Source organism: Glycine max, chromosome 17 (genome assembly GCF_000004515.6).
Source record: "Glycine max cultivar Williams 82 chromosome 17, Glycine_max_v4.0, whole genome shotgun sequence".
Lineage (NCBI taxonomy): Eukaryota > Viridiplantae > Streptophyta > Magnoliopsida > Fabales > Fabaceae > Glycine > Glycine max.
This window is the reverse complement of record NC_038253.2, coordinates 7,410,204-7,436,451: the sequence shown is the minus strand read 5'-3', so window position 1 is coordinate 7,436,451 and position 26,248 is coordinate 7,410,204. Positions and strand designations below refer to the sequence as shown.

The window sequence follows — 26,248 nt, the reverse complement described above, 5'->3', positions numbered from 1 at the left end:
CACTTTCTTTCTTCTTATTTTTTCCAAAATACACCTCCAACAAAAATAATTCCTAAACTAAACCTTTCTTTAAAGTGTGGAGAGAAGTCGGGTTGATGAACCCAACTCCTCCTTGGTTTCGTTTCCTTTTTTATTTATTTATTTTTTTAAAATATTTTTTTTTAATTTTAAAAAATTATTATTTTTTAAATTAATTCACTTGTTTTTTAAATATCATTTTCATTAAAAAATAATTAAATTTTTTAATATTATTATTTTATTAAATATAATTTTTTTGTTTATATTATTTATTTATTTTTAAAAATGATAATATTTTTTGTTTAACAATTTATTTGTACAAAAATATATTACATCATAAATAAAATAAACAATAATATTTGTTTAAGGAAAGGTTGAAGATGAAGGTATGTTGGGATAGTTTTTTCTGTTATGGGTTGTCGACAGATTCCACATCTTCCATCTCAACAAGGAATGCGAATTGAAATCGGACCCCACTTATCTCCTTCATATTTTTGCCACGTTAATTCATGTGTTTGTAAACCAAAGGAGTTGTCATAGACTTCCAAAATGTTGTTTTGTACAAATAGTGTCTGCACATAATTCATTGGATCAATATTAATAGATTTGCATGCAGTCATTGCATGAGAACACGGTAAGTGTTTAGTCTGATATTCACTACAATCATAATTTTGGGATTGTAACATGACCCTAAACCTTTCAGGTGGTTTGAGTGTTTGAAGTGGGACTTGGGTCTCTGTTATAAAGAATGTGTGGTTATGTTTGTCGAATTCGTTAACAATGTGTGTATTTGATTATTGTTGATAACTATTCATGGCCTCCGAGACAACTTCGAAATACTGCGAGTTGGAGTTGATCATTGCCTGGGTGGGTTTGTTGGCCTCTAATAGCAAAAAAAATTGTGGTCTTGAAGTACGTCTCCTCTGATGACATTGACAATTTGAACATGAAATTGACCAACTCAAACAAATTTGTAGTTATATGTCCCCAATGTTTCCCCTCATCGAAGTACTGTACCAAATATATATTGTTTGGGTAACTGATCAAGTTATTCAGGTGCACTTGACTTATTCGCACGGATATGTCCCCAATATGCTGCTAGTGCATCTTCTTTGTGTATGCGTACCCTATAAATATTCAATCAATTTAATACATTATGAAGTTTGAATTAAAATAGTTTAACGAAAAAAATATTATAGATTATCACCGGGCCTGCATGAGTGGTTTCTTCAAATGTTTGTAATTTGGGTTACCGCGAAAAGAATTTGTGTAATGTGGCGTAGGAAAAATAAATGAGAGAAATGTTACTCTGCGGAGTAACTTCTAAGATTCTTCAGGAAAAACCCTCACGCTGAATTGTCTCCCCTTCTACAATACTCTTGATAATTCATTTCTTGGGCGTCTTTGAATTGCATGCGCCTAAGCTCTATGCACAACTATTTTCATGTGATTTAGACATGAAGTTTGGTTTTTTCTGGTCAGAATATATTGTTTTGCAATCAAAATGATTTCTAATATTATATTCTTTGATTGCTTAAATACATTGTGCTTTTTCATTGAAAATCATGCCAACCTCAAGTGCATCAGTTAGTGGTTGTACTCGATCTTTGTTGTTAAATGAAATGATGTTGATCAATGTATTGTGATAGGTGGTACAGGTTCAACACCTAAGTTGGTGATATTGCAACGGAGGTGACGTTAGTACGACAATACCCTCATCATTGTTTTGGTCATTGTTGTGATGAAACAACTTTTGATCCCCATGCTCACTAAAATCATCCATATTTTATTTGTGAAATCGTATAATGGGATTAGTGATGAGATGTTCATTTGAGTTTGATGTTTGTGTTTGTGCTTGTTATGACAAGGGTGAGGTTGTAAAATATTGTGATGGATGATAATTTTGTTGGTTAAAAGATGTTTGTTGGGCACAAGAAAAAGAATCATGTTAGGATAATAGTTGTATGTATGAAGTATAAATGTCAAGAGCGTCATGTGTTTCACGGTTGTTGTTGTATGAAGACACTAGTTGAGTTCAGGTTGTGGAGACGATAATTGTGGTTGTGGAGACGATAGTTGTGGTTGTGAAAACGGTGATTGTGGTTGAGGAATAAACTCAGTAACAACATAAAATTTTGGCATAATTCAATTATGGATTTTGGACAATTGTTTTTAGCATGCCCTTAAGATCGTCATTATCATGTAAATGTGCTTAAATAAAATGTGTTTGGCCATGATTAAATAAAATAGAGACACGATATAACAATTATCTCTATTGCACGATTAGGGATACAACTGTTAATTTTTGGAATAAATTGTGTTAACGTAATAAACTCATGTATATAAATATTAGGTTCATCACTATGGACGACAGTTGATATTTTTCTAGGTGGAGTCATGGGTGTGTTTGGGGGATGTGAATGGGAAGACTATAAGAAATAGGAACAAAAGTTACTTTTGTGAGGATGTTGTTTTGTGTGATGTGTTGCGAAATTGTGAAATTATATATAGGAATTGTTAATAAATTATTAAACAAAAAATTCTCATTATTTAAAAAACAAAATAATAATATTAACAAAAATAAATTATTTTTTAAAAAAATCAAAATTTAATACAAAAAAATAAATTACAAAAAACAAAACCAAACCGAAGTTGGGGTTCTCCAACCCCGACTTCTTAACTTTAAAATTTTAATAATTTTTTTAAATAAAAAAATAAATGGGAAGAGAGAAGGTATAATTTAGGAAAAAGAAACCTATATATTTAAGGGGTACTTTTAGTATATATAAAAGTATATTTTTTAATTTTATTATTAAAATAAATGTTATATTGATAATTATATTTAAATTTATTTACTTATTAAATTGGTTATTTTGAAATATATTTTATGAACAATAATAATTAAAAATAACAATTTTATAAAAAATTTAGTTGAATATAAAATGTTTTACAATATTTTATTTTAGTTAATAATTATAGATAAAAATTAAAATAAATACAAATAAATTTATTAATCTACAAGAATAATTGAAAAATGAATTTACAATACCAAAAAATTAAACTTTATATCAACTAAATAACTTCAATGACATAGTGGATAGTGTGGGCTTATAGAGTTAAAGTTTATCAGGATATTCTCACAATCTTTAAAGTCCCTCATTCGGATATTGAGGAGAGTCATTAGCCTAATGGTAATTACATCATATTTGGGTGCGGTCATCGCAGAAAATGTGAGGCTTACAATTACAATATTAGTATTGGTAATTTCTTAGGTTTGATGTTAAAAATGTTTTACATAACATGTATTTGTATTTTGTGGTAGGAAATTGTTGAATAGTACGAACGTTATCTCACATGAAATGTACAAAAGTTTAAATCAATCAATGTTCCATGATTTTTTTAATTTTTTTTTTCATTAAATCTCTAACAAATAAAAATAAGACACTTATATTTCGTACTGTTTCATGCATGGACTATTTCGTACCATTTAACCGTACTTTTGTGATAGCATGTGAATGTGTGCATGTGAATTATCATGTTAACTAATTGATTTTGAATGTCGCATTGAGTGTTAAATTTGTTTTATAAAAAATAATGTGTGAGACTTTGTATTTCTTGGTATCATTCAATACTATAGCTTTTGTCTAGAAACAATATTTAATTTCTTAATAAACTCTCATATCTCATGCTAACATGTTGTTTTGATGGGTCATAGTTATGGATCAAGGGGGTAATGCTAGCAAAATTACTATGTGGGCAACTATTGAGTTCCTCTTCAAAGTTATCCACAAGCTTATCCTATTCAAAGAAGGCCTATCAATTATGAGAATGCCAATATATTAAAAATGCACAAAATAAATATAATATTTTAACAATTTTTTTCTTCTGAAAGAGGGACCCAACCCAATAACAGAAAACTGAAGAGATAATAAATTTCCAATTAGCTAATAATAAAGAAAAATTAAGTTCAATTCATAAATTTTGATCCAACAATTTGCTTTAATTAACAGATGACTATCCAACAAAACAGTAAATAAAAACAAATATAATTTACTTTACAAGTATAATTTAAGGAAGCCTTTGTGACCTTCAAACATTTTTGTTATTGTATAATTTTTTTTTTTTAAAGTTCAAACAAAATGTGATGCCAATTACCAAAAAGAACCGAAAGGTAAAAAAAAAAAAAATCAACCTCATCCCACAAGGATTCACACGTTGAAGGCTTTAAAAATGGGCCCCAACACTCCAACCTGAATGATCACAGCCACGTGTCTAGATCAGACGCATTTTTAACCCTTTCGCCAAAAGCGCAAGACACAAAAGTTGACCTAGAGTCAATGAATCAAACGGCTGAGAAAGTGTCGCCGTCCACAATCGCTTATCAACGTCCATCAAACCCCTCCAAGCAAGTGCAAGGCTTCCAACCCTTTCTCACCGGGCGCCAAAAACCCCTTTCGTGGCTTTATCAACAGGACAACAAACTTCACTCTCTCAATTTCAAACGCAGTGCCCAAATCACAACACCGAAATTGAAAAAGCTGCAGATATAAATAAATCCGAAATAGCCAGATTGAGCTTCGCTTTCGTCTTCTTCTATCGGTGCTGCGATTCGATTCGTTCCGTTTCCTTTCGATTTGAGGAGCATGGACCTTCAGAACACTGTGAAGGAAGCCCTAAATGCACTGTACCATCACCCCGATGATGCGGTGCGCATGCAAGCCGATCGCTATCTCCAGGATTTCCAGCGAACTTTGGATGCGTGGCAGGTTCTTCCTTCAATCCGTTCTCTGCTCCACTCGATTCGTTTCGTTTCCGATTTCTCTCTCTCTCCTCCCGCTCGCCGATTTGATTTTCACTGAATGACTACATAATTATGTTGTTTGTCGATGCTATCTTTTTTCTCCGGTGCTTGATTTGACGATTGCCGTTGGTTCTGGAGCTGTGTACTTCGCTGAGAGAGTTATCTAGCTGTGTTTTTTTTGTGAATGTTTCTATTTCCGTGTCTTCTGGATTTCAAGGAGACTTAGGGCTTTTTGTTTTTTCTTTTGAATTGTGTGAGCTCTGTAATTCGGTGCAGAAACAAAATTTCAAACGTGCTTGCGTACTGTACATGTGTTTATTACTTTGTTTTCTGCAGGTGGCTGATAATTTACTTCATGATCCCAGTAGCAATCTAGAAACTTTGATATTTTGTTCTCAGACCTTGAGAAGCAAGGTAACTCTGCTGTTCTTCTACTCCCTGTTGATGTGTAGTTAATGCTTATGCGTGTTTAAGAATGTTGGATGTTAGTTTCTGAATGCAAAATACTTGCGCTCAGGGATGCTTCTTCTTCTTCTTCTTGGGTTTTGAGTACTTGTTTTTGGTATGATTTAGGTACAAAGGGACTTTGAGGAGCTCCCTTCCACAGCTTTTCGGCCGTTGCGTGACTCATTGAATGTGAGTGAGGGTTTATGTATTTTTAGTGTTATTCATAGGGTGTTTATTTAAGCTTGGGATGTGTAATTTTATTCCGTCTTAAAAGGATTGCATATATACTCCTGTTTTCAAACCTGCTCTGTGTAAAATTGTTTGGTTTATGGACTCCCATCCATGACCATGCAGATGTTTAAGTAGAAATAATACTTTATATGCTTTACTTTCTTAGTTGTTTTTGAATGCAGACCTTACTGAAAAAGTTCCACAAAGGTCCTCCAAAAGTCAGAACACAGGTGTCATATAGAAGTCCCTTGCAACTTCTGTCTTCTTTTTAGTTTGTCTTATCGGTTAGTTTTGTGTTTTTTATATGGAAATTTAATGTAACCAAATGTATTGTTCAAAATTTTCTGCACTTGTAGATTAGCATTGCAGTGGCTGCCTTGGCTGTGCACGTGCCTGCAGAAGACTGGGGGGATGGTGGTATAGTTAAATGGCTTAGGGATGAGATGGATTCCCATCCGGAATATATACCGGGATTCTTGGAGTTACTTACAGTTCTACCGGAGGTATATAAGCTGACATCAGTAGCGTGCGAGGAACATGCATCATCTTTTCATCTTATTAATTAGGCTAATTCTGACCTTTGAATGACTAAACGCCAAGTTGTTATAATTTGCAAAGTTGCTTCCTTGTTGGACTCGCACATTGTTGTTTATTTAGTGCTTAGCTTAACATCAGACAACTCATAAATTCTTATATAAATGGTTGAGAAAAAGTATTTTAATTAAATTAAGTTTATTAACAATTGGTATGCTTGTGCTGCATAGTATGTCTTTTATATATTTTATATTTATACACAGGAAGTATTAAATTATAAGATTGCAGCTCGCCCAGAAAGGCGACGTCAATTTGAAAAAGAGCTTACATCTCAAATGGAAATTGCTCTTAATATCTTGACAGCATGTTTGAGTATTTCTGAACTTAAGGAGCAGGTGAGCAGTGGATATTGTCTATTTACTCACTGTCCATTATGTGGTTCTTGTGAGGTATTTTCAACTTAGGTTTATTAAGTGGTCTTATGGTGATGTTTTCATGTTAAATGGTCAGGTTCTTGAGGCATTTGCTTCATGGCTTCGGCTAAAGCATGGGTATGGAATTTCTCTTTGTTTAGGCCTGTACCTAAATTTTGTTCATCACATGGTGCATTACTGATAATGTAATATGCTATTCTTCCTCAATGTTATTTTTTTAAGAACTTATAGGGGCATCAAAGACTCATTTAACCCATATAATGAATGATTGTAAGCTTTTGTTAAAATCACATAAATGCTCTGTTGTCCCCAATTTAAGATTTGAAAATCTTTCTTTTTTGTTGTGTGCGTGTGTTTTAATGAACATTAAAATTTGGCTTTCATGTGAAAGAATGTTAGGAGTGGATAATTTATCTGAGTTCTACATATATAGACTGCTTTTGTTAAGTGAAAGTGATCGAAGGTGTGGGAAGCATATCTAAAAATGCTGGGTAATGTGTTTTAGTTTAGCATTCATAAAGTTGAATGAAGAGGCTTGGGGGACTGTTTATTACAACTTGCTGAAACTTAGATGGACTATAAGATATATATGTTCCTTATAAACTTATTCAGGTCTGTTTTTCTCTCAATCTTCTAGTGGGGGAAAAAGTATTTGATTCTATTGGCCAGTGATTTTTTTTTTGTTCCCCAGGATTCCTGGATCAGTTCTTAGTTCTCATCCGCTAGTTCTCACTGCGTTGTCAAGCTTGAATTCTGAGTTACTTTCAGAGGCATCTGTAAATGGTATGACAAGTTGACAACTGGGAAAACATTAATGTTGCATTCTGTTTATTTTATTTTTAGCTATTTACTCGCTTACTTAAGTCCATATAAGTAATATTCACGTTGCTAAGCCAGAAAATCTTCATTAAGGAAAGCTTGCAATAATATTTCAAGGTTAAAGTTTTGTCTTGAGATGAAAAAAACACGAGAAATGCTAAGAACACATTCTAACACACTTTTTTGAACACACTCTAATTTGTTATTGGAAATCATAATTTTGTGGGTCTTGCATCTCTTATTTAATGGGTTTCTCTCATGATTTTGTAGTTTTCAATAATTTCGAATAAATAAAAATAGTGGGTTACAAGGAGTTTGTTAGCACTCCTCAAACATTATTTCTGCAGTTATCTTTTTTTGACATAATTGTCTTTTTTATGCTTAGGGTTATTTCTCATCAACTTTTGACTTGTATTGTTTTATGCCTCTCTTAATCTTTCATATTTAAAGAAAAAATGGATAATTTGTTATCAAAGAGACCGCTTAAAACTTAAAAGAGTAAGCAATTTGGTGTTATAGAATAAAAGAAGTTAGTCACTTGGTGATTGGCTCATGAGAAATAATCAAGCTTCCTAAAATAAATAAACTAGGCATTTTCTCTAGTCCATATAAGTGTTGATTTATTTATATATAATACATTTATTTTGCTGATAAAAAAAAAACATAAGTGTTGATTGATGCCTTAAATCTTAAAACCCATTAGTTTTAGATGTTGGATTGGGTTCCCACCATGATTTGGTCTAGAAATTATATAAGATTTAGGTTAATTAACACTTCATATCCTACACTCTACAGTCTTACAATTTTAACCAGGAACTGTTACCGTTGACCTGCTTATTGTTGCAGTCTTGCTGTAATGAGATATGCTTCTAAAAAATGTTGAATAAATAAAAAATATGATGTTGTTACCCCTTGGAAATTGGAATATTATTAGACAAGGAAAAGAACTGCTTGTGTGCAAAATGAATCTGTACAATGTGTATTGTAAACTTGTTTGTGTGATAAAATTTTGTGTTGGCATGACATCCAAATAAAGTTCCATGTGTCCGACTTCCTTCCTTTAGCAGCAGTAGTTGTGCTTGCTGTCTTTGCTTGATTGCTTAGAAATTGGATATTTTTAATGATCGATGTTGCTTTCACTTTCAGCATCTGTTATTATTACCACCATTTGATTATTGCTGTTGGTGTTCCTGTTGGCAACATAATCTTCTTATTGTTTTTTTGTGTGTATGTGTGTGCTCTCTTTGCAGTGATTTCCGAGTTAATACACTACACAACAGCAGGAAACATTGATGGTGTTTCTGCAAATATGCCCTTAATTCAAGTCATTGTACCTCAAGTTATGAATCTTAAAGTCCAGCTTGGTGATTCTACGAAGGTAAAGACTTTTTAGTACTCAATCTGCATGCTCTGGGGCTTGAGAGATTGCGTACTTGATTATTCTGAAGAATCCGGAACAATTTTTGTTTTTGATATTGCTGATTATGTTCTCTCTGCTGGCATTTACTTGATGGTTATAGTCTACAGTAATGTAAAATTTAATCTGCTCTTTTTTTTGTTTGCGATGTATCAAATGGTTGATTGGGAGTAGCACCTATGGTTTTAGGGGCATGCTGTGAATACCAAATATTTAGTGAATCATCCAGCCTTTGATCATTTCTCTATTGTATTTAGTGGGCAGCTAATAGCTAGCTACTTAAATGTTATGTTCACTTCTGGTTGACAATTTCACTAAGAATTTAAGGTAGGAATATAATGTGTTCACTCTATATCATAGCACTCAATCTTGAAACCAGTGCTGAACAGCTGACCCTAAGAAACCTATAGCAGCCACAATACCAAAGAAAGTACATAGAATGCAAATAATTTATACTACACATGTATAAATGCTCAAAAATATAAAATACTTCAGCATTAATAATCATAAATCATATAAAAAGCCGATAATAATTAATCTAACTAACAAATTAGTTACAGGAAGCATGGAAAAAATAAAAAGTACAGTGGTGGGTGAGGCTGGTAGGGGGACTGTAAATATTACTTCATGCTGAAACCTAGGTGGGCTTTGCTGGAAAATTGGTTGGCTGCTGCCTACTGGGATTCTACTAGGAAATGCATCATGTGAGAAGTCTTCCAATAGGTGGGACATTTGAAAATCAAAACTGAATTACTTGGTTGGAAAACCACTGGGTTGCACTTGCAGATATCCTTTTGTAAGATACTGGTTTAAGAAAGAAAGAAAACTGAAAAGAGAACACAGAGAAAGAGTCTTCTATTTGGATACCCAATCTCCCAGGACGAAGCTTCATTCAGAAGATGGAAAAGATACAATCAGGGAATTCGAGAGACATCTGAACTACTCCCCAAAACTCCTCCCCCCTCCTCCCCATTGCTATTTACTTCCCTCTTACTATCATAACTAACTTTATGTTTCATCTCATTATCATAACTAACAATCCTATCATTAACAGGATGGGCTCTTCTAATATGGACCTCTTATTCCTTCTATAGACCTTGTTAACTGGGGGCCTAACACCTTCGTTCTTCCAGCAGCCTAGGCCATTTGTTTTTCCAGTAACCCAGTGATTCTTTGTCCCAGCCCCCTTGTTTGCCAGACGTTGTGTTCACAGTGAAATAAAGTTAATGAGGACAGGCTCGTGAGTATGATAAAAGTGTGTATGTCTGTTGGTGTCATGCTGAAGTTTGAAGGAACGGAGCAGTAGCCAAACAATCTAGGGCATTGCTCTTTGAAACATAAGGGATTTTCAATCCTACTTTCATATCTCATAGGAGAAAAGGAATGGAATTTCAAAAATTGCCTTTTTAAAAGACCAGTGTGGTAGTCAAACATAAGCAGGGAAAAACAGGAATTTTTGTCCCATCAATCATAGTATCTTGACGGCTTTGATTTGACTGTAAAGACAGCTGTTATTTCTGCTTCCCAAAAGCATGACTTGGTGAACATACCATCGCAGCCAGGCTGTGAGAGGTGAGGTGACAGTGATACAAGAGCAAGGTTAACTACCATAAACTGTATAATTTTTATTATGTATGATGATATTACAAAGCAAACTCACATTCTGATATTACTAAAGTTCACAAGTTCCTGTTGTAATATTTTGGAAGTTTACCCTAAAATTCTTTTTTTTTTTTTTAATTTAGGCTGTAAGGGTTTCAAAATCAATGGTCAATTGAGTTTTTTTTTTCTTGTTTTTTTACATGCATTTTTTTCTCCGTTTTTCTGGCTAATGGATAAATAGGTATATAAATTACTTTGCTAAATTATTGTTTGTTTCTTTGCATGTGTACCTGTTACTGCTGTTGTGTGCGATACTTGGTCTATATAATTTGTTGAGGTGTTTCAGTCACCAAAAAATTGAATAATCTGCGAGATTTTCTGAAAAAAATATATCATATCTGTATTAAGTTAATGATTTTTAATTAAAAATTCTTTTTAAGGATTTCAGTTTGTAAACTGTATGACTGTGTGAATGCCCATGGATATAGAAAACGATTAGTTTATCTTCCAATCATAGCAATGTTTTGTTCATTATAATATGATATTGGCATTCTTAGTTTGCAGACAGTTGCCTGCTATACTTACAAGTCTTCTTTTTACGATCCTCTTATCTGCCTTTAGGACGAGGAAGATGTGAAGGCAATTGCTAGGTTATTTGCAGACATGGGTGATTCATATGTGGAACTGATTGCAACTGGTACTTGTACTTAGATATACACTTTGTTGGTTTCTATTTGAGAAGAATTGATGCTTTCTCATGTGTGAAAAACTTTGTTGCCATGGCTAGTTTCTCATGGTTCTTGGTTGTGTTGAACTTATTGGGTCTGCGTGCGTCATGACTCAATTTTCCAGGTTCAGATGAATCAATGTTAATAGTGCATGCATTGTTGGAAGTTGCTTCACATCCTGAATATGATATTGCTTCTATGACTTTTAACTTTTGGCATAGTCTCCAGTTAAACTTGACTAAAAGGTGAATTTTCTTCACTTTAGAAAGTACTGTTTTTACTTTGCATTGCTTTAACCAGAAATATGATTATTACATAATCTGACAGGGAGTCCTATATTTCATATGGCAACGAAGCATGCATTGAAGCTGAGAGAAATAGAAGGCTGCAGGTTTTTCGACCTGCATATGAGTCACTTGTATCGCTGGTGAGTCTTCCTGGTTGGAAACTTGAAGTTGGAACTAACGTTTCCTCTGAAACTGTCAAACACCCTTGCAGTGCATGGTTTCCAGCTCTCATGTGTGCTACCTTAAAATCAGTTTTGTAATTATCTCTGTCCCATAAAAATGTGCATGGCTTTCTACTTATTTACACGATTGTTCTCAACATTCTTGTTGCATTATGAAATATGATTTATTGCCTGTGTTACTCATTCATAACACTTCTTATTTTTAGTCACGACTGGATTCTGTACCTGTCATTATTTTTATGCTATTTTTTTCATGGATGTTTTGTAGGTTATCTTTCGGGTACAGTATCCTGAAGATTATCAAGACCTTTCATACGAGGATCTTAAGGAATTTAAGCAGACTAAATATGGTAATGGGTTTGTGGTGTGGTGATTCATTTCCTTGTTTTCCATGTATTGTTGTGCATTAGATTGATTCTATTCAGGGGTACATTAGATTGATAATTGATTTCGCATTTGATCTGTTTTGGAGAGAAGCTAGTATGTTTGACAGTTGAGATGAAAACTCAAAAAAGCGGTTCATGGTTAAAAATGCTGTTGGGTCTCCATCTCTCAGCTTGATCATTTGATTCAATTTTTTATATTATATTCTCTCTCAAATGTCAAATTTCCATTTTCACTCATTTACCCTGACTGTTGCATTTATTGCAAAGCAGCAACCTCATTTATCTTTTTTACCTGTGACCTCACTTCTCATATGCTGATCCCAAAATCTCTTCTCTTCTACTTCTCTTGCATTTTTTCTTTTCTCCCTTGCATATTCTTCTGCATAAACCATTAACCCTAAACTATATTTCAAAAAGGTTTAAATGTTAAAAATCATTACTATGATTAATATAACAAATAATGCCATATTCTTTTTTTGTAATTTATTATGTTGAAGTAATTTTTTTTATGCAATATAAACAAATAGTAAAATGGATTTCAATTTGGTCCTTCAATGTTATATATGGGTGTAAAATAGATAGTTTGGATACATTTTGATTAGTATTGAAATGGATAAGTCATAGACATTAGTGCATTCTGATTCATTTTAGAAAAAAAGTAACCCAGCTCATCCATTATTATTTTTGTGTGGATGGATATCCAATCCGTATAAGGATTGTTTTTACTTATCAACAAAACTATATATAATACTACTCAAACCATATATCGACTGTTTTTATTTCAACCAGAATTAGATGATATTTCTAATAGGCTAACTGCAAATTGTTGTTTCAGCTGTTGCGGATGTATTAACAGATGCATCATCAGTACTTGGCGGTGATGCCACACTTAAAATTCTATACATGAAACTGCTTGAGGTGCGGATTACATCTTGAAGTCATTTAAATTAAATATGCTTCGCCTATTATTAATATAAGGTTATTTTAATGGTGGGATATTGCTTATCTGTTTATTCAAATTGTAGTGCATAAGTTTCATTCTGAACTTGTGGGTCTCTAGAGTTTATTCTTCTGCATTAACCGTAATATCAGAAAGTAGATTGTAGGTGTTGGCTATGTTTTTGCTGCTTATATGTGCTTTTTCTTAAATAATGTGAATGTTATTTCCTAAACCTCTCACTGTTTCTGACTTCCCTGTTTAGGCTGTATCTGGCCATGGTAATAATGAACACAAGGAATGGTGTCCAGCGGAGGCTGCTTTATTTTGTATTCGGGCTATATCAAATTATGTGTCGGTTGTTGAAGCAGAAGTAATGCCTCAGGTATGGTTACACCTTTAAATTTGTAAGAATAATAATTATATAGTTCTTCTCTACAGTGTAGCCAAATGAGTAGAATCTCCTGCTGACTTTGAAATATTACAATTTGTTTTTTGCTTTTAATACAACATTATAAAATCCTTCCTTTATACACTTTTGTCTACACAGATGATTTTTCTATCTGTATTTAAGCCCTTTTCTATTTTATGCTTTATTTATATTAAAGAAACTCCAAAAGTAAATGAATTTTTTTATAGAAAAAGAAAAATGTTTTTTGATTGTTTATTTTCTCTCATTAAATTTTATCTATATCAAAATACTAAACAAAAAATATGAGAAAACATTCCTGTCATTTCAACCTCACCTTGAAGGAGATCGTAGAAGTGACAAAGTAATTGTTTTACAGTAAAATAATACTCTAGCAACAAATATTTTTTTTAAGATGTGATGAGAACCAAGATCCAAGTGGGTTGGGAAGGAATCGTTGATGGATTGGAAGCAATTAATATTACGAGCATATGTGCGTTAGGATGGGATTTGTTGGTTAGGCCTAGTCAGTTGAGAGTGGCCCTTATAGAATGTTAGAATAGGTAATTAGTTAGGATTATGATTAGCATAAATAAGAGTTAGTGCTTTAGGTTTAACAGGCATATCAAACACATAATTTCAACCATCTGCATCTCCCACCTTCAAGCAGCACAACTGGTTACGCTGTTTGGAGCAGGAATGCAAAATTGTGAGCAAATTTCTAAACTGCTGCAACCCAGCCAAGTTTGATATGATCCTCGATAGGAGTCATAATGTTTTTAAGGATCGTCCTTGAGTGGATTCATGTTTAATGGAATTAAGGAGAAGAGAAAGATAAGAATTTGAAACAACTTCATTAATCCTTATAACAATGACACATTCAATCAAAGAAAGCTTGAAGCTTTATGGTAATGACGCGCATATAAACAAAGGAATAGAGGAAAGTTGTGCAAGAATGAAAACTCTAAAATATTAAGCACATGAAACTAAAAATAAACAATTAAAAACAAAAATGAAAAGATGAAAAATAATAGAAATTTAGGGGAAGACGCCATACTCTATAGAGAGTGATAAGTTCAGCAAAGATTCGCCACAAAGGTATGAAAACCTTTGATAAGAACCAAGAAAGGTTCAATCTAAGAACCAACAAGAGGCACAACTCTTAAATTCACAAAAGGAGTGAAATTCTAATCTTATCAATTCTGCCCCAAAAGCAAGAGAGTACAAGGCTATTTATAGAAAACAACTAGTGCCTCCCTCCTAATGAGGCTGATGGCTAAACCTAATTTTAATGTTGGAAATTGGGGTTTTTTTTAGTATCAGAACAACCCATTTAGAACAATTCAAAATACTTAAATAAAATCTAAAAATAAATAAGATTGCAAGCACATAGTTGACACATTGTTATTCCACTTAGATCAAATGCATCTTGGGCTCTTCTTTCTCACTTTAGGCTTGAGCTTGGTGGTGTTGATCTCCTTTTCAAGCAACATCTCCTTTTCTTTCTTAGCTCTTTCCCTTATTGTTGGGCTTCCTAGCCCAATTAGATTCTTCCTCTCCCAAGCTCTTCGTTTTTCCCTTGAAGGCTTTCCTTGATCTCCATTATTCCCTCTTTCTTTGAGAAAATTCATCCTCGGATTTAATCCTCCAATACCCACATTAAAGGAAATTTGGTTAGTCTCTTTAGATTTTTCATGAAGCTCATACTTACCTTGCATGTCATCCTTATAGGATTTATATCCGGGCTCAAGCCCTATCCTCTCCCAAGTTGGCCTTCTAGGTAAAGGGGCTTTAGGAATGAGGCTCAATGAATCTTTATTGCACTTCTTCCTTGGGTTAGCACTCCCAATTTTCTGCAAAATAGAGTTGTTATGATTCAGTTAGGACAGTTGTGTTTTGTTATTTCTGTTAGTTTGTTAGAAGCTGTTATTTCTGTTAGAGCAGTAACTAACTTTGGTTTCTTCTTTTCTCTCTCAAACTCTGATTTCTCTACCCAAATAATAGGAATCCCCATCCTTATGCGAGATCTCATGTTGGGAATCCTTCTCCTTCCATCCTCAAACTGTGTCAATCTCCACCCTAATCTTCTCTAACTCCCTTGTGAAGAAGTGTATTAAATTAGCTGTCCTAGGGGACGGGGGTGTACTTCCTCAACTCATTTTTTTTTCCAGAACTGGTAAGACCAATTTTCTTGAGTATGGCCCATCCTCTTGCAATATGTGCATTGAGGACGTCCACTCCTTCCATTGCGGCCTCCTCTACTGTTACGGCCTCCCCCTCTCCCACGAGGTGCCACCATGGCTGATGTTTCCACAACTTCAGTGAGATTTTCATCCTTCAACGCATGAGCTACACAGAGAAGCCTAGTAATGAGAGAATCCATTGATGGGACTTGATCTTTAGCCAGGACCTGATCACGTACATGATCAAAATCTGAGTGTAGACTCCTCAAGATAAGGACCATGTAGAACTTGTCCAGTTTCCTATTCACCTCTTCCAACGAATCAGGCACAAGAAACCTTCTCAGCTCTTCTACTGTTGCCCGAGCTTTACCCATATGTGCAATCATGTCATGGTTAGATTGCTTGAGAGCTGTAACTTTCACAGTCGCATCAAATAGGCTTTGAATATCGTTGGCGAAGATCTCTTGGGCCTTCTTCTAGAAAAGGTGACATGTTTTGAAAGATCTGAGAATCTCCAAAACATCTGGCTCGACTGATTGCCATAGAACAACACATAGTTGATAATCTAGCTTCTCCCGTTCAGGTTTCTTGTCGTTTGGAACAGCATTGACGCTTTTCTCTAGGTGGTCATGCTACCCTTGACCAAGAAACCACAACTCAACTGAAGCAGACCACGACAAATAATTTTTCCAGTTGAGCTTGGCAGTTGTAATGGTTGGGGTTTCAGAAAATGAAAAAACAGGACTGAAAGAAGTCATTTTTGACCCAAAAGCAAAAATGCGCCGTTTGAGACAATTCCGGCGGGATTCCGACAGTCGGAGTGCGGCAGCGGCAGACGACGGCCAGAGGCGGCGAATGGTGATTAGAGGTGGCGGACGGTGACAGCGGCGACGATGGTGGCCGGAACCCGCTCTGATGCCAACTTGAATTTAAATATGTGAGGAAATTTCACTCACAGGGCATGTTTCAGCTTACAATTTATAGAGTACAAAGCATAAGAGAGAGAAAGGGGGAAAGGATAGCCCAGCCTAGTCTATGTGACAGCTTAGCCTAGCCTATGTCTGCTGACTTCTAAAACAAGGAAAAAATATTTAGTAATGATACATACAAATCTAATTTAGAAACCCAAAAGATATTCAACAACTTCTTTAAGTGCTAGGGGCAGTCTTTTTTCTTTTACCCCTATTTGTTTTGCCCTTGTAACAAATTATTAATATGGCCAACAAATAGGAGTTATTAGATTTCATATTGAGATGCTATAATGACAATAAATGCATGATTGCCAAAATAATTGCACAGATTCAGAAGAAAAAAAACAGCATGAAATGATAATTAATGGCAATAAATGACACCATTATGATTAGTTGATGACATGATCAAGACAATTCAGAATGGTGAAATAAGGAAAAACAGAAGAACACTATCAACTCTAGGATCCGGGCTCTAGATACCACATGATATGATCCTCGATAGGAGTCATAATGTTTTTACGGAACATCCTTCTAGGGAAAAATCAAGAGCTTGGGAGAAGAAGAAACTAATTGGCTTAGGAGGCCCAACAATAAGTGAAAGAGCTACGAAAGAAAGGGAGATGTTGCTTGAAAAGGAGATCAAGACCTGCAAGCTCAAGCCTAAAGTGAGAAAGAAGAGCCCAAGATGCATTTGATCTAAGTGGAATAACTATGTGCTTGCAATCTGATTTATTTTTAGATTTTATTTAAGTATTTTGAGTTGTTCTAATTGTAATAAATGGGTTGTTCTGATACTAATAAAAAGCTCAATTTCCAACATTAAAATTAGGTTTAGCCATCAGCCTTATTAAGAGGGAGGCACTAGTTGTTTCATATAAATAGCCTTGTACTCTCTTGCTTTTGGGGTAGAATTGAATAAGATTAGAATTTCACTCCTTTTGTGAGTTTAAGAGTTGTGTCTCTTGTGGGTTCTTAGATTGAACCTATCTTGGTTCTTATCAAAGGTTTCCATACCTTTGTGACAAACCTTCTTTGGACTTATCACTCTCTATAGGGTGTGGCATCTTCCCCTACACTTTTGTTCTTTTCCATCTTTTCATTTTCGTTTTTAATTGTTTATTTTTAGTTTCACGTGCTTAATATTTTGTAGTTTTCATTCTTGCACAACTTTCCTCTATTCCTTTGTTTATATGTGCGTCATTTCCATAAAGCTTCAAGCTTTCTTTGATTGAATGCCATTGTTATAAGGATTAAGGAAGTTGTTTCAAATTCTTATCTTTCTTTCCTCTTTAATTCCATTAAATGCGAATCCACTTAAGGACGATCCGTAAAAACATTATGATTCCTATCGGGGATGATACCATGTGGTGTCAGAGCAGCCCATTTACTACAATTAGAACAACTCAAAATACTTAAATAAAATGTAAAAACAAATCAGATTGCAAGCACATAGTTGGCACATTGTTATTCCACTTAGATTAAATGCATCTTGGGCTCTTCTTTCTCACTTTTGGCTTGAACTTGTAGGTGTTGATCTCCTTTTTAAGCAACATCTCCTTTTCTTTCTTAGTTCTTTCCCTTATTGTTGGGCCTCCTAGCCCAATTAGATTCTTTCTCTCCCAAGCTCTTGCTTTTTCCCAAAGGCTTTCCTTGATCTTCATCAAAGTTGCAGTTAGAATGAGAAATGACATGAATTCTGGTTTAGTGGCTTAGAGTTTTTTCCCTCAAAAACAGAGACCTTCTTTCCTTTTCAACGTCAACAAGGAGGAAGAATGAAGGGGATCAATGGAATTCTGTTGAGAAAAGGTAAGGGCTGCGGCATTTAACTTATCAAGAATTTATGTAGGCAAAAAGTAAAGGGTTATGTTTTTGTGTGTTGAGAAATTCCATCCTTTGTTTCAATGCAAGGAAAAATAGTTAAGGTTGGTGATTTTGGCCTTTTGGGAGATAATGAACCTCTAAATGAAGGAGAGGTAATTGCTATGGGAGTGGATGAAGAGAATAAGGAAGAAGCTTCTTCCCACTTTCAGCCTTGGGGACGAGGCCGATTTTTTAGAAGGAGCTACTGATGAGAGGTAGAGAATTCTTCGTGGGTTAGGAAGGATGCATTGATGGATTGAAATGACTTATCCATTGATGGGATAGGAAGGATCCATTGATGGATTGGAGGCTGTTAATATTAGGAAATTATGTGTTTGAAAATAACTATGAAGGTGGCTGCAATACTAATTTTTTTACCTCTTCAATATGTCAATATGGTTGGTACTCTTTTTTAGTGGCTACCACCAATACGGTTGTTTGTTTTGCATAATTTAGTGCCCCCTAGTTCAGGGTCTAGTACAATCTGAAATGGCATAATTAAGTGTCCCTTGTTTCAGTGGCTAGTATAGTGACACTATCCAAGTACATTCTTTTTGCAAGCTCATAAGTTGTTTTATATTTGCATTCTTTTTTTTTTGCCTTCATACAGATCATGGCTTTGCTTCCGAAACTTCCTCATCAACCCCAATTACTTCAAACAGGTAATGTTTATACTGCCTTTTTTAAAATAAATAAATAAATAATGTTATTCTCTTCGCAATCAACTTCTTTAGTTCCCGCTTGCCATCTTGTAATTTTATATCTAACGCAAATTGTAGATTTTCTACTTCAATTTATATGGTACCTGACTAATAAAATGCTTTTTATGTCTTGTTGCTGTATTTTCAGTGTGTTTAACTATTGGAGCTTATTCAAAATGGCTAGATTCTGCATCTTGTGGACTGTCTGTACTGCCCTCAGTTTTAGATATCCTAATGAATGGCATGGGTACATCTGAAGAATGTGCAGCTGCTGCTGCTTTGGCATTTAGACACATCTGTGATGGTATAGTCAACTTCTATTTGAGTACATTTTTGCACTTTCTTTTTATCCCTTGGAATGTTGATGAATAAGCTTGGTGAGTTACAACAGTATTCAGTGCAAACATGGCGAAGATGAGTGACTCCAGTTTAAATGATAACAAATAAACTTCTGATTTCTGAACTTTGTGGTTTTGATTATGAAGTGTTACATAGAGCATTTGTTTTCGTCATTTTCATACAGTGATAAAAACACTTGTGGTTTTATGAGATGAACTTCTTTAAGTAAGCTTTTATTGTTTTTCAAGAAAGTATTGCAGGAATCTAATTTTTTATATTTGCTATTACCAAATAAATTTCTGCCAATGGTAGAGGTTGTGTTTAAAAGAGTGCGGTAGAGAGTGTTGCTAGCATTCTCATTTTACTTTTATATCTGCTTTTACCAAATAAAATCAGTAATGATTGGAATTTTTCAGAAGATGAATAAAAAAGAGAATATTGGATGGGGAGAACAGAGAATATGTTGTTTTAATTTATTTCCATTATTTTTGCTATGGCCTGTTAACTCAGACAGAATATTTGATGGATCAAATTATTAAATTTTGCTTTAAATTTTATGATTTTTGTTAGATATAAAGCCGTTAGTAAGCCTTCACCCTACAGCTTAAACTTTTGGCAGATAGTCGGTTCTTGACCATGCGGTCAAGAATTCAATCATTGCTGTGTAGCCAAGTTGGAGATGGGCAGTTTTTAGTATTTGATATGTGAGTCATTTCTCTATGATTTTGTTCTGATTTCAGACTGCCGGAAAAAGCTTTGTGGATGCTTAGAAGGTCTATTCCACATCTACAACAAGACCGTTAATGGAGAAGATAGTTTCAAAGTTCCTGCTGAAGACTCTTTGCATCTGGTTGAAGCTTTGAGGTAGTTTGGTTCCTTTAAATATTTGCATCTAGGATTGTTTGCTATTGTTTATATCTTGAATTGTAGGTATTGATTTAAACATCTTTAATTTCTGTGCAGTATGGTTGTTACTGAACTTCCTCCAGATGATGCTAAGAGAGCTCTTGAGGCATTATGCATACCAGTCATAACTCCTTTACAGGTTAGTGTCCAATCTGCAGAGATATTTTTAGTTATACATTTTCTTTTGATGTTTTTGCTTTCTATAATTTGCTTCATCAGGAAGCTATCAATCAAGGTCCAGAAAGCTTGAGTAAAAGACCTTCTCGTCAGTTAACAGTTCATATTGATCGATTTGCCTACATCTTTAGGTGTGTTCCATAATTAATATTGTCATGTCTATGCACCCTACTACCTTTTTTTCCTTTTAACTCAATTTTTTCACAATCCTGAACGCATGACTGAATCTTCTTCTAGATTTGTAAATCATCCTCAAGTTGTGGCAGATGCTATTCAACGGCTATGGCCAATTTTTAAGGCTATTTTTGATATGTAAGTGGTCTCTAATTGCTTATGTAATGTCTATCATTTCTTCTTTTGTTTTCTTCTATTTTTTGAAGCTTGCTTGTCTAAGACATGTTTATGATGATATTGATGCCAGTCGTGCTTGGGACATGAGAACAATGGAATCTCTCTGCCGAGCATGTAAATATGCAGTAAGCTAAACCATTAACTCTGCTCCATCTGCACATTTACAATGTAAAGAAAATAATTAATAATGACAAGACATGAGTTGGCATTGAGTCATCCAATTTGGATTAGGCATTTATCTTAAATTTCCATATTACTGCAATTTTTGTTTGTGGTTTCAACTTTCAACCCAGGCTTATTATTTATGTCTCAACCTATCATATGGCTACGCATAATTTTCATGAGGTCGCAACACACTATGTTTATGATATGTTTTTTTCCATCATGTAATATAAGCCATTTTTCAGTTGGCTGTTTGTCAGCCATGTCTGTGATACAAATTTAAAATTTAATGTCAGTTCCCTGGTGGTTTCATCCTCTTAAAGAGTCTGTACAAGCTCAACTCTGGTTCTATGCATTATCAACGTTGAAAAGATTAGTTTGTATTATTGAATGCTATGTGGCAATATATTATCACATGTTTCTAGGTGAGAACTTCTGGAAGGTTCATGGGGCTCACAATTGGTGCCATGCTGGAAGAGATTCAGAGTCTTTATAGGCAGCACCACCAACCATGCTTTCTTTATCTCTCCAGTGAAGTTATAAAGGTATTAATATCTTGCTACGCCACTGGCCATTCCTAATGACCAATTGTTGCCAAAGTTATATATGGTTTTAGCTCAATTTATTGTGCATGTTAGTAAATATCTTTTATTATAGGAATGAGTCTGGATGTAAAGGTGGTCTTAGAACTACCTTTCAACTTTAAATGAAGATCTTTTTTACCCTAGTTGAACATGAGTTCATGGTTATTAATCCCTGACCGTGGCATGACACGGCCAAACCCAAAAATACCACAGTTAACGACATTAATAATTAATAATCCAAAGTCATAATTTAATTCTAAGCACACATACACACTATCATCCCTAATCTAAGGTTACAACAAAAGCAATGTGGTCACAGTTGAGTGGATGATGCCATGCTGTGAAGAAAAAATGAAAATGCAGCAATGAAGTAAAAGAAAGATGGAATTATGTAAGAAAAAATAAACGCAATCACATGTGTAAACAAAGACCACAGGAGTTGGGAAAAAATGCAGACCAATTAAGGAAATATAGACTGAAGTGTGCAGAAAGAGCATAACAACACAATAAAAACAGACAACTGTACAAGAACAGAACAAAGTCCTAACAGCTGTGCTATGATGCATGAACAAAGGGGTGGTCAGAAACAGTGCTGGAGATCTTCTGGGTTGGTCAAAAATGACTCTGGAGATCTGCTAGTTGGTCAGAGAAAAAAACACAAGTGCCTTGTGCTTTTTTGTCTCAACAAGGGGAAGATTTTAATTGTTGATTCAAATCTGAAACCCTATGCATTTCTGATGTAAAATGGGGGAGAAAACTGAGAATATCTATAAAACTGGTTTAGTAACACATAAAGCAACAGGGTAACTATGCTTGAGCGTGCACTTATCATGTTGTTTAGTTTATGGGTAAGGAAGGAATTCTATGCCTTGTTTGATTTGGTCAGTGATTGTGCTCTCAAGCATAGTGTGCTACCACATGGTAAGTGGTTGGATCTGTGTTCATGCTATATACACTAAAGAATTGGAGAGTTATACGGTTGTTGAACTTATGAGCTACCTGTTGTCTCTGTTTTGTATACACATTTCTCTTTAACAAAATCTCTTATCCAATACAAAATTTCAGTTTAAAAATAGGAAAAACAAGGACTGAAGATGTGTATGATTTCATACACTTACATTTACAAGCATAGTTTTGTAATAATTTTTCGAAAATGTTAAGGAGTTTTACTATAGTGGTAAGGACGGGGTTCCTTTATCACTTTCATTGCCTAGGTTCAGCTTATCTTGGTTAGGGACTGAGGTAATGACCACCAGCTTTTATTTTGTAGTGTTTAAAAGTTTGTGAGTGAAATCTTGCCTGTTTGAGCGAGATGTGTAGGAAATTTGTTTCTGAAGCACACAGAACTTTGTTCCAGGGAAGACTTTGGATTTGGCCCTTATTGTCGGTGCTAATTAAGTGGTAGGTGGTATTTAGAAGAGGAAAAAGAAATTCTGAGTTGATTTTAAGAAGGCCTTTGGTCATGTGCAGTCGAGCTTTCTAGATGATGTCATGGAGAGGAAAGTTTTTGGCTCTTATGTGTTCTCACTAGTAGCCATGTATCCCTACACTTGGCTCTTATGTATTTTAAATTTTAATATGGGTTAGTTAGTATTAGAGTATACTTACTCTGTCAATTGTTTTTACTTTGTCTATTTTGTTTTAGCTCTAACCAGAGTTAGTTTGTAACATATAGGGCTAGTTGGCGGTTAGACTTCAAATCTCTCTCTCTCTCTCTATATATAGAGTTGACTATATTCTTTGTAAGTAGCCTGTGATTCGTGGACACTGTCTTCATCACTTCATTGTGAACCTTCAGATGCTGACTAAAGCCTGCTTCTGCACCTTTTTCTGTCACGGCCTTCTGTGGTGCTGACTGGGCCTCTGACCCAGATGACAGACGGTCCACCTCTGGCGCTTGTGTCTTCTTTGGCCCAAATCTCATCTCCTGGTGGTCTAAGAAGCAATCTGTTGTTGCGTGCTCAAGTACTGAAGTTGAATATAGAAGTCTTGCTTTGGTCACTGTTGTAGTTTCCTGGCTCCAATCTCTTCTTTCTGAGCTTGCTGTCAAACATATTGTTCCTGTGATTCATTGTGACAACATGAGCAGTGTGTCTCTTGCTCATAAGCCTGTTCTGCATGCTAGAACCAAACACATGGAACTTGATCTGTTTTTTGTCAATTGGTCCTTAGCAAGTTGCTGAAAGTGGTCTATGTTCCTGCCCTTGATTAATATGCTGATATTCTCACCAAGGCTCTGTCTCCTACTCACTTTGATTTGTACAGAACCAAGCTCACAGTGTGTGATTCTTCTGCTTCTGCTCAGAATCACCCACCATGAGCTTGCGGGGGAGTATTGGAGTATACTTATTCCGTCAAGTGTTTTTACTTTGTATATTTTGTTTTCTATTATCTGTGAGCTGTCAGTTAACTCATAGTTTGTTATAGCTCTAACCAGAGTTAGTTTGTAACAAATAGGGCTAGTCTATGGCTAGACTTCAAGTCTCTCTCTCTCTCTATATATATAGAGATGACTATATTCTTTGTAACTAGCCTTTTCATTTTCTGATCAATGAGAAATTAGAGTTTCCCAAACTCTATTAGTTAGTATCCAGAGAATTGTAGATTTGTGCTGCAATCTTTGAACTTCTTTTATATTTCTATCAGTAAAGAGAGAAGAGCCCTTTGATAGATAGATATCAGGAGAAATGTTCTTTACTTATTTTATCTCTCTCTCTCCCTTTCTTTATTACATGTATGTTCTTACTTCTTTTAAGATTTCATATTCTTGACTAATTTACTCCTGCAGTTTCTTTTCCTAATAAAATTTCTTATTTTAAATTAAAAAGGAGTTTTGATAGATGTACTTCTCATTACCCCCAGTTTCTTATTCTACTTGTATGCTTTTTCTCTATGATTGAGATATCAATAAAAACGAGCTTTACCTATTTCCATCTTTCCCCTTGTATATTCTTGCTTCTTTGTGGACTTTGTTTCCTCAACTAATTTACTCCCCTAATATTTTTCCTAATAAAATTTCTTGCTGTATAAAAAATTATCATCAGCTATAGGTTCTACAAATTCCTTCCCCTTCCCCTTTGTGGTGTGATCAATGAACTAGTTCCCATTACTTTTATGGTTGGTGTCTTGCATTTCAGATATTTGGTTCTGATCCATCTTGTGCTGACTACCTGAAAAATTTGATTGAGGCGCTCTTCCAGCACACAACACGCCTTCTCACAAATATTCAGGTGTGATTTAAGTGACTTTGCTGTAGCCCTTCCTTTCAGATCTAATGATTGTGTTTGGATGTTTGATTTTATTTCTTGCTGCAGGAATTCACAGCCCGGCCTGATATAGCAGATGATTGTTTTTTGTTGGCCTCAAGGTGTATTCGCTACTGTCCTCAACTGTTTATTCCCTCGTCTGTTTTTCCTTCATTAGTTGATTGCTCTATGATTGGGATCACAGTACAGCATAGGTACAATCTCTCTCTATCTCTCTTTCACACTCAACAAAAAGAAAAAACTTGAAAGCATCATCCATTCTTTTGACAGGGTGTTACGTGCATTCTTGATCCTTTTGTTTACTATTTATTGTAGAGGCAAAAAATCTTTTAACAAATTTTCATGCTGCTCCATGGCTTCCTCTATGTAGTGTGGCTGTTTACCCTTTTTGCTATTTTCCTCCTCTGCAGGGAGGCTTCCAATTCCATATTGCATTTCTTGGCTGACATTTTTGATCTTGCGAATTCCTCTGTGGGGGAGCAATTTATACCAATAAGAGATAGTGTAATTATTCCTCGAGGTGCCAGCATCACCAGAATTTTGGTTGCTTCATTAACGGGAGCACTTCCTAAATCTCGAGTGGATGTGGTAATTTCTCAAGTCAACGTTGATTTTCTTTCATTCACATTTTTGACAGGATGAAGTCCAACTATCTCTTTAATTTGTGTGCATCTGCACCTCCCACAGGTATCTTATACACTCTTGGCATTAACTCGATCATATGGGATGCAAGCACTGGAATGGGCAAAAAAAAGTGTTTTGTTAATTCCATCAACAGCTGTTACAGATGTAGAGCGATCAAGATTCTTAAAAGCTCTTTCTGATGCAGCATCCAGAGGGGATACTAATGGACTTACTGTTCCTGTTGAAGAGCTGTCTGATGTTTGTCGACGTAACCGGGCAGTTCAGGAAATAGTTCAAGAAGCTTTGAGACCGCTTGAGTTGAATATGGTGAATGTATCATAGAGGATTGGTAAATGCCTGTGATAGAGAGGACCATTTTGTTTAGGTCCTGTCTGTTGGTTAGGCTAGTTGGTTGTGTATTATCTATCTTTTATATTCATTTTTTTTATCCATTATCATTCTCCAATTTTTTAGGAGAGTTTGCCCCTGCATGCTCTGTTGTGTTGGCCGGAAGAAATTAAATGGGGTGTTGTATCTTTTTATTCTTGAGATGTGGGATTGGTGAGTGATGTTTGTCCCGGTTTTCATTCTTGGGGGGCGGAGGTTACATGGTATACAATTGTAATTTAATGGAACAGGAAAAGTGGGGGAAAATATAGTACATTGATAAGTTGCTGCAATTTTTCAAGTTGGGAATGAATATCGATTTTAGAATCTGTGACTCAATTGTGTTCAGTTCGCCGTACTAATCTGTTAAAATGAATGAAGGCGGATGTTGAGATGTAAATATGCGGTACATTGGACTCATTTTGGATCTGATTTTTTACTTTTGTTATTGATGCCATGGAAGTGACTGTTCTACGGGCATCATGCAAATTGTTGGTGTACTTAG

At 34.9% G+C, this 26,248-nt stretch overlaps 1 protein-coding gene across 1 annotated transcript; it reads left to right on the top strand.

Moving 5' to 3' along the window:
• The first annotated feature begins 4,430 nt into the window (after positions 1-4,430).
• Positions 4,431-26,070, top strand: LOC100798786 (transportin MOS14). Its single transcript, XM_003549602.5, has 27 exons — positions 4,431-4,784; positions 5,156-5,233; positions 5,393-5,455; positions 5,680-5,727; positions 5,854-6,000; positions 6,295-6,426; positions 6,542-6,582; positions 7,157-7,248; positions 8,535-8,662; positions 10,925-11,000; positions 11,156-11,276; positions 11,359-11,458; positions 11,769-11,850; positions 12,722-12,804; positions 13,089-13,208; positions 18,857-18,908; positions 19,096-19,251; positions 20,027-20,150; positions 20,250-20,331; positions 20,412-20,500; positions 20,607-20,681; positions 20,791-20,845; positions 21,308-21,427; positions 24,604-24,696; positions 24,781-24,926; positions 25,143-25,320; positions 25,420-26,070. Exons 1-27 carry the CDS (start codon positions 4,662-4,664, stop codon positions 25,696-25,698), a joined length of 2,883 nt encoding a protein of 960 aa, XP_003549650.1. The 5' UTR covers positions 4,431-4,661; the 3' UTR covers positions 25,699-26,070.
• The last annotated feature ends 178 nt before the right edge of the window (positions 26,071-26,248 follow it).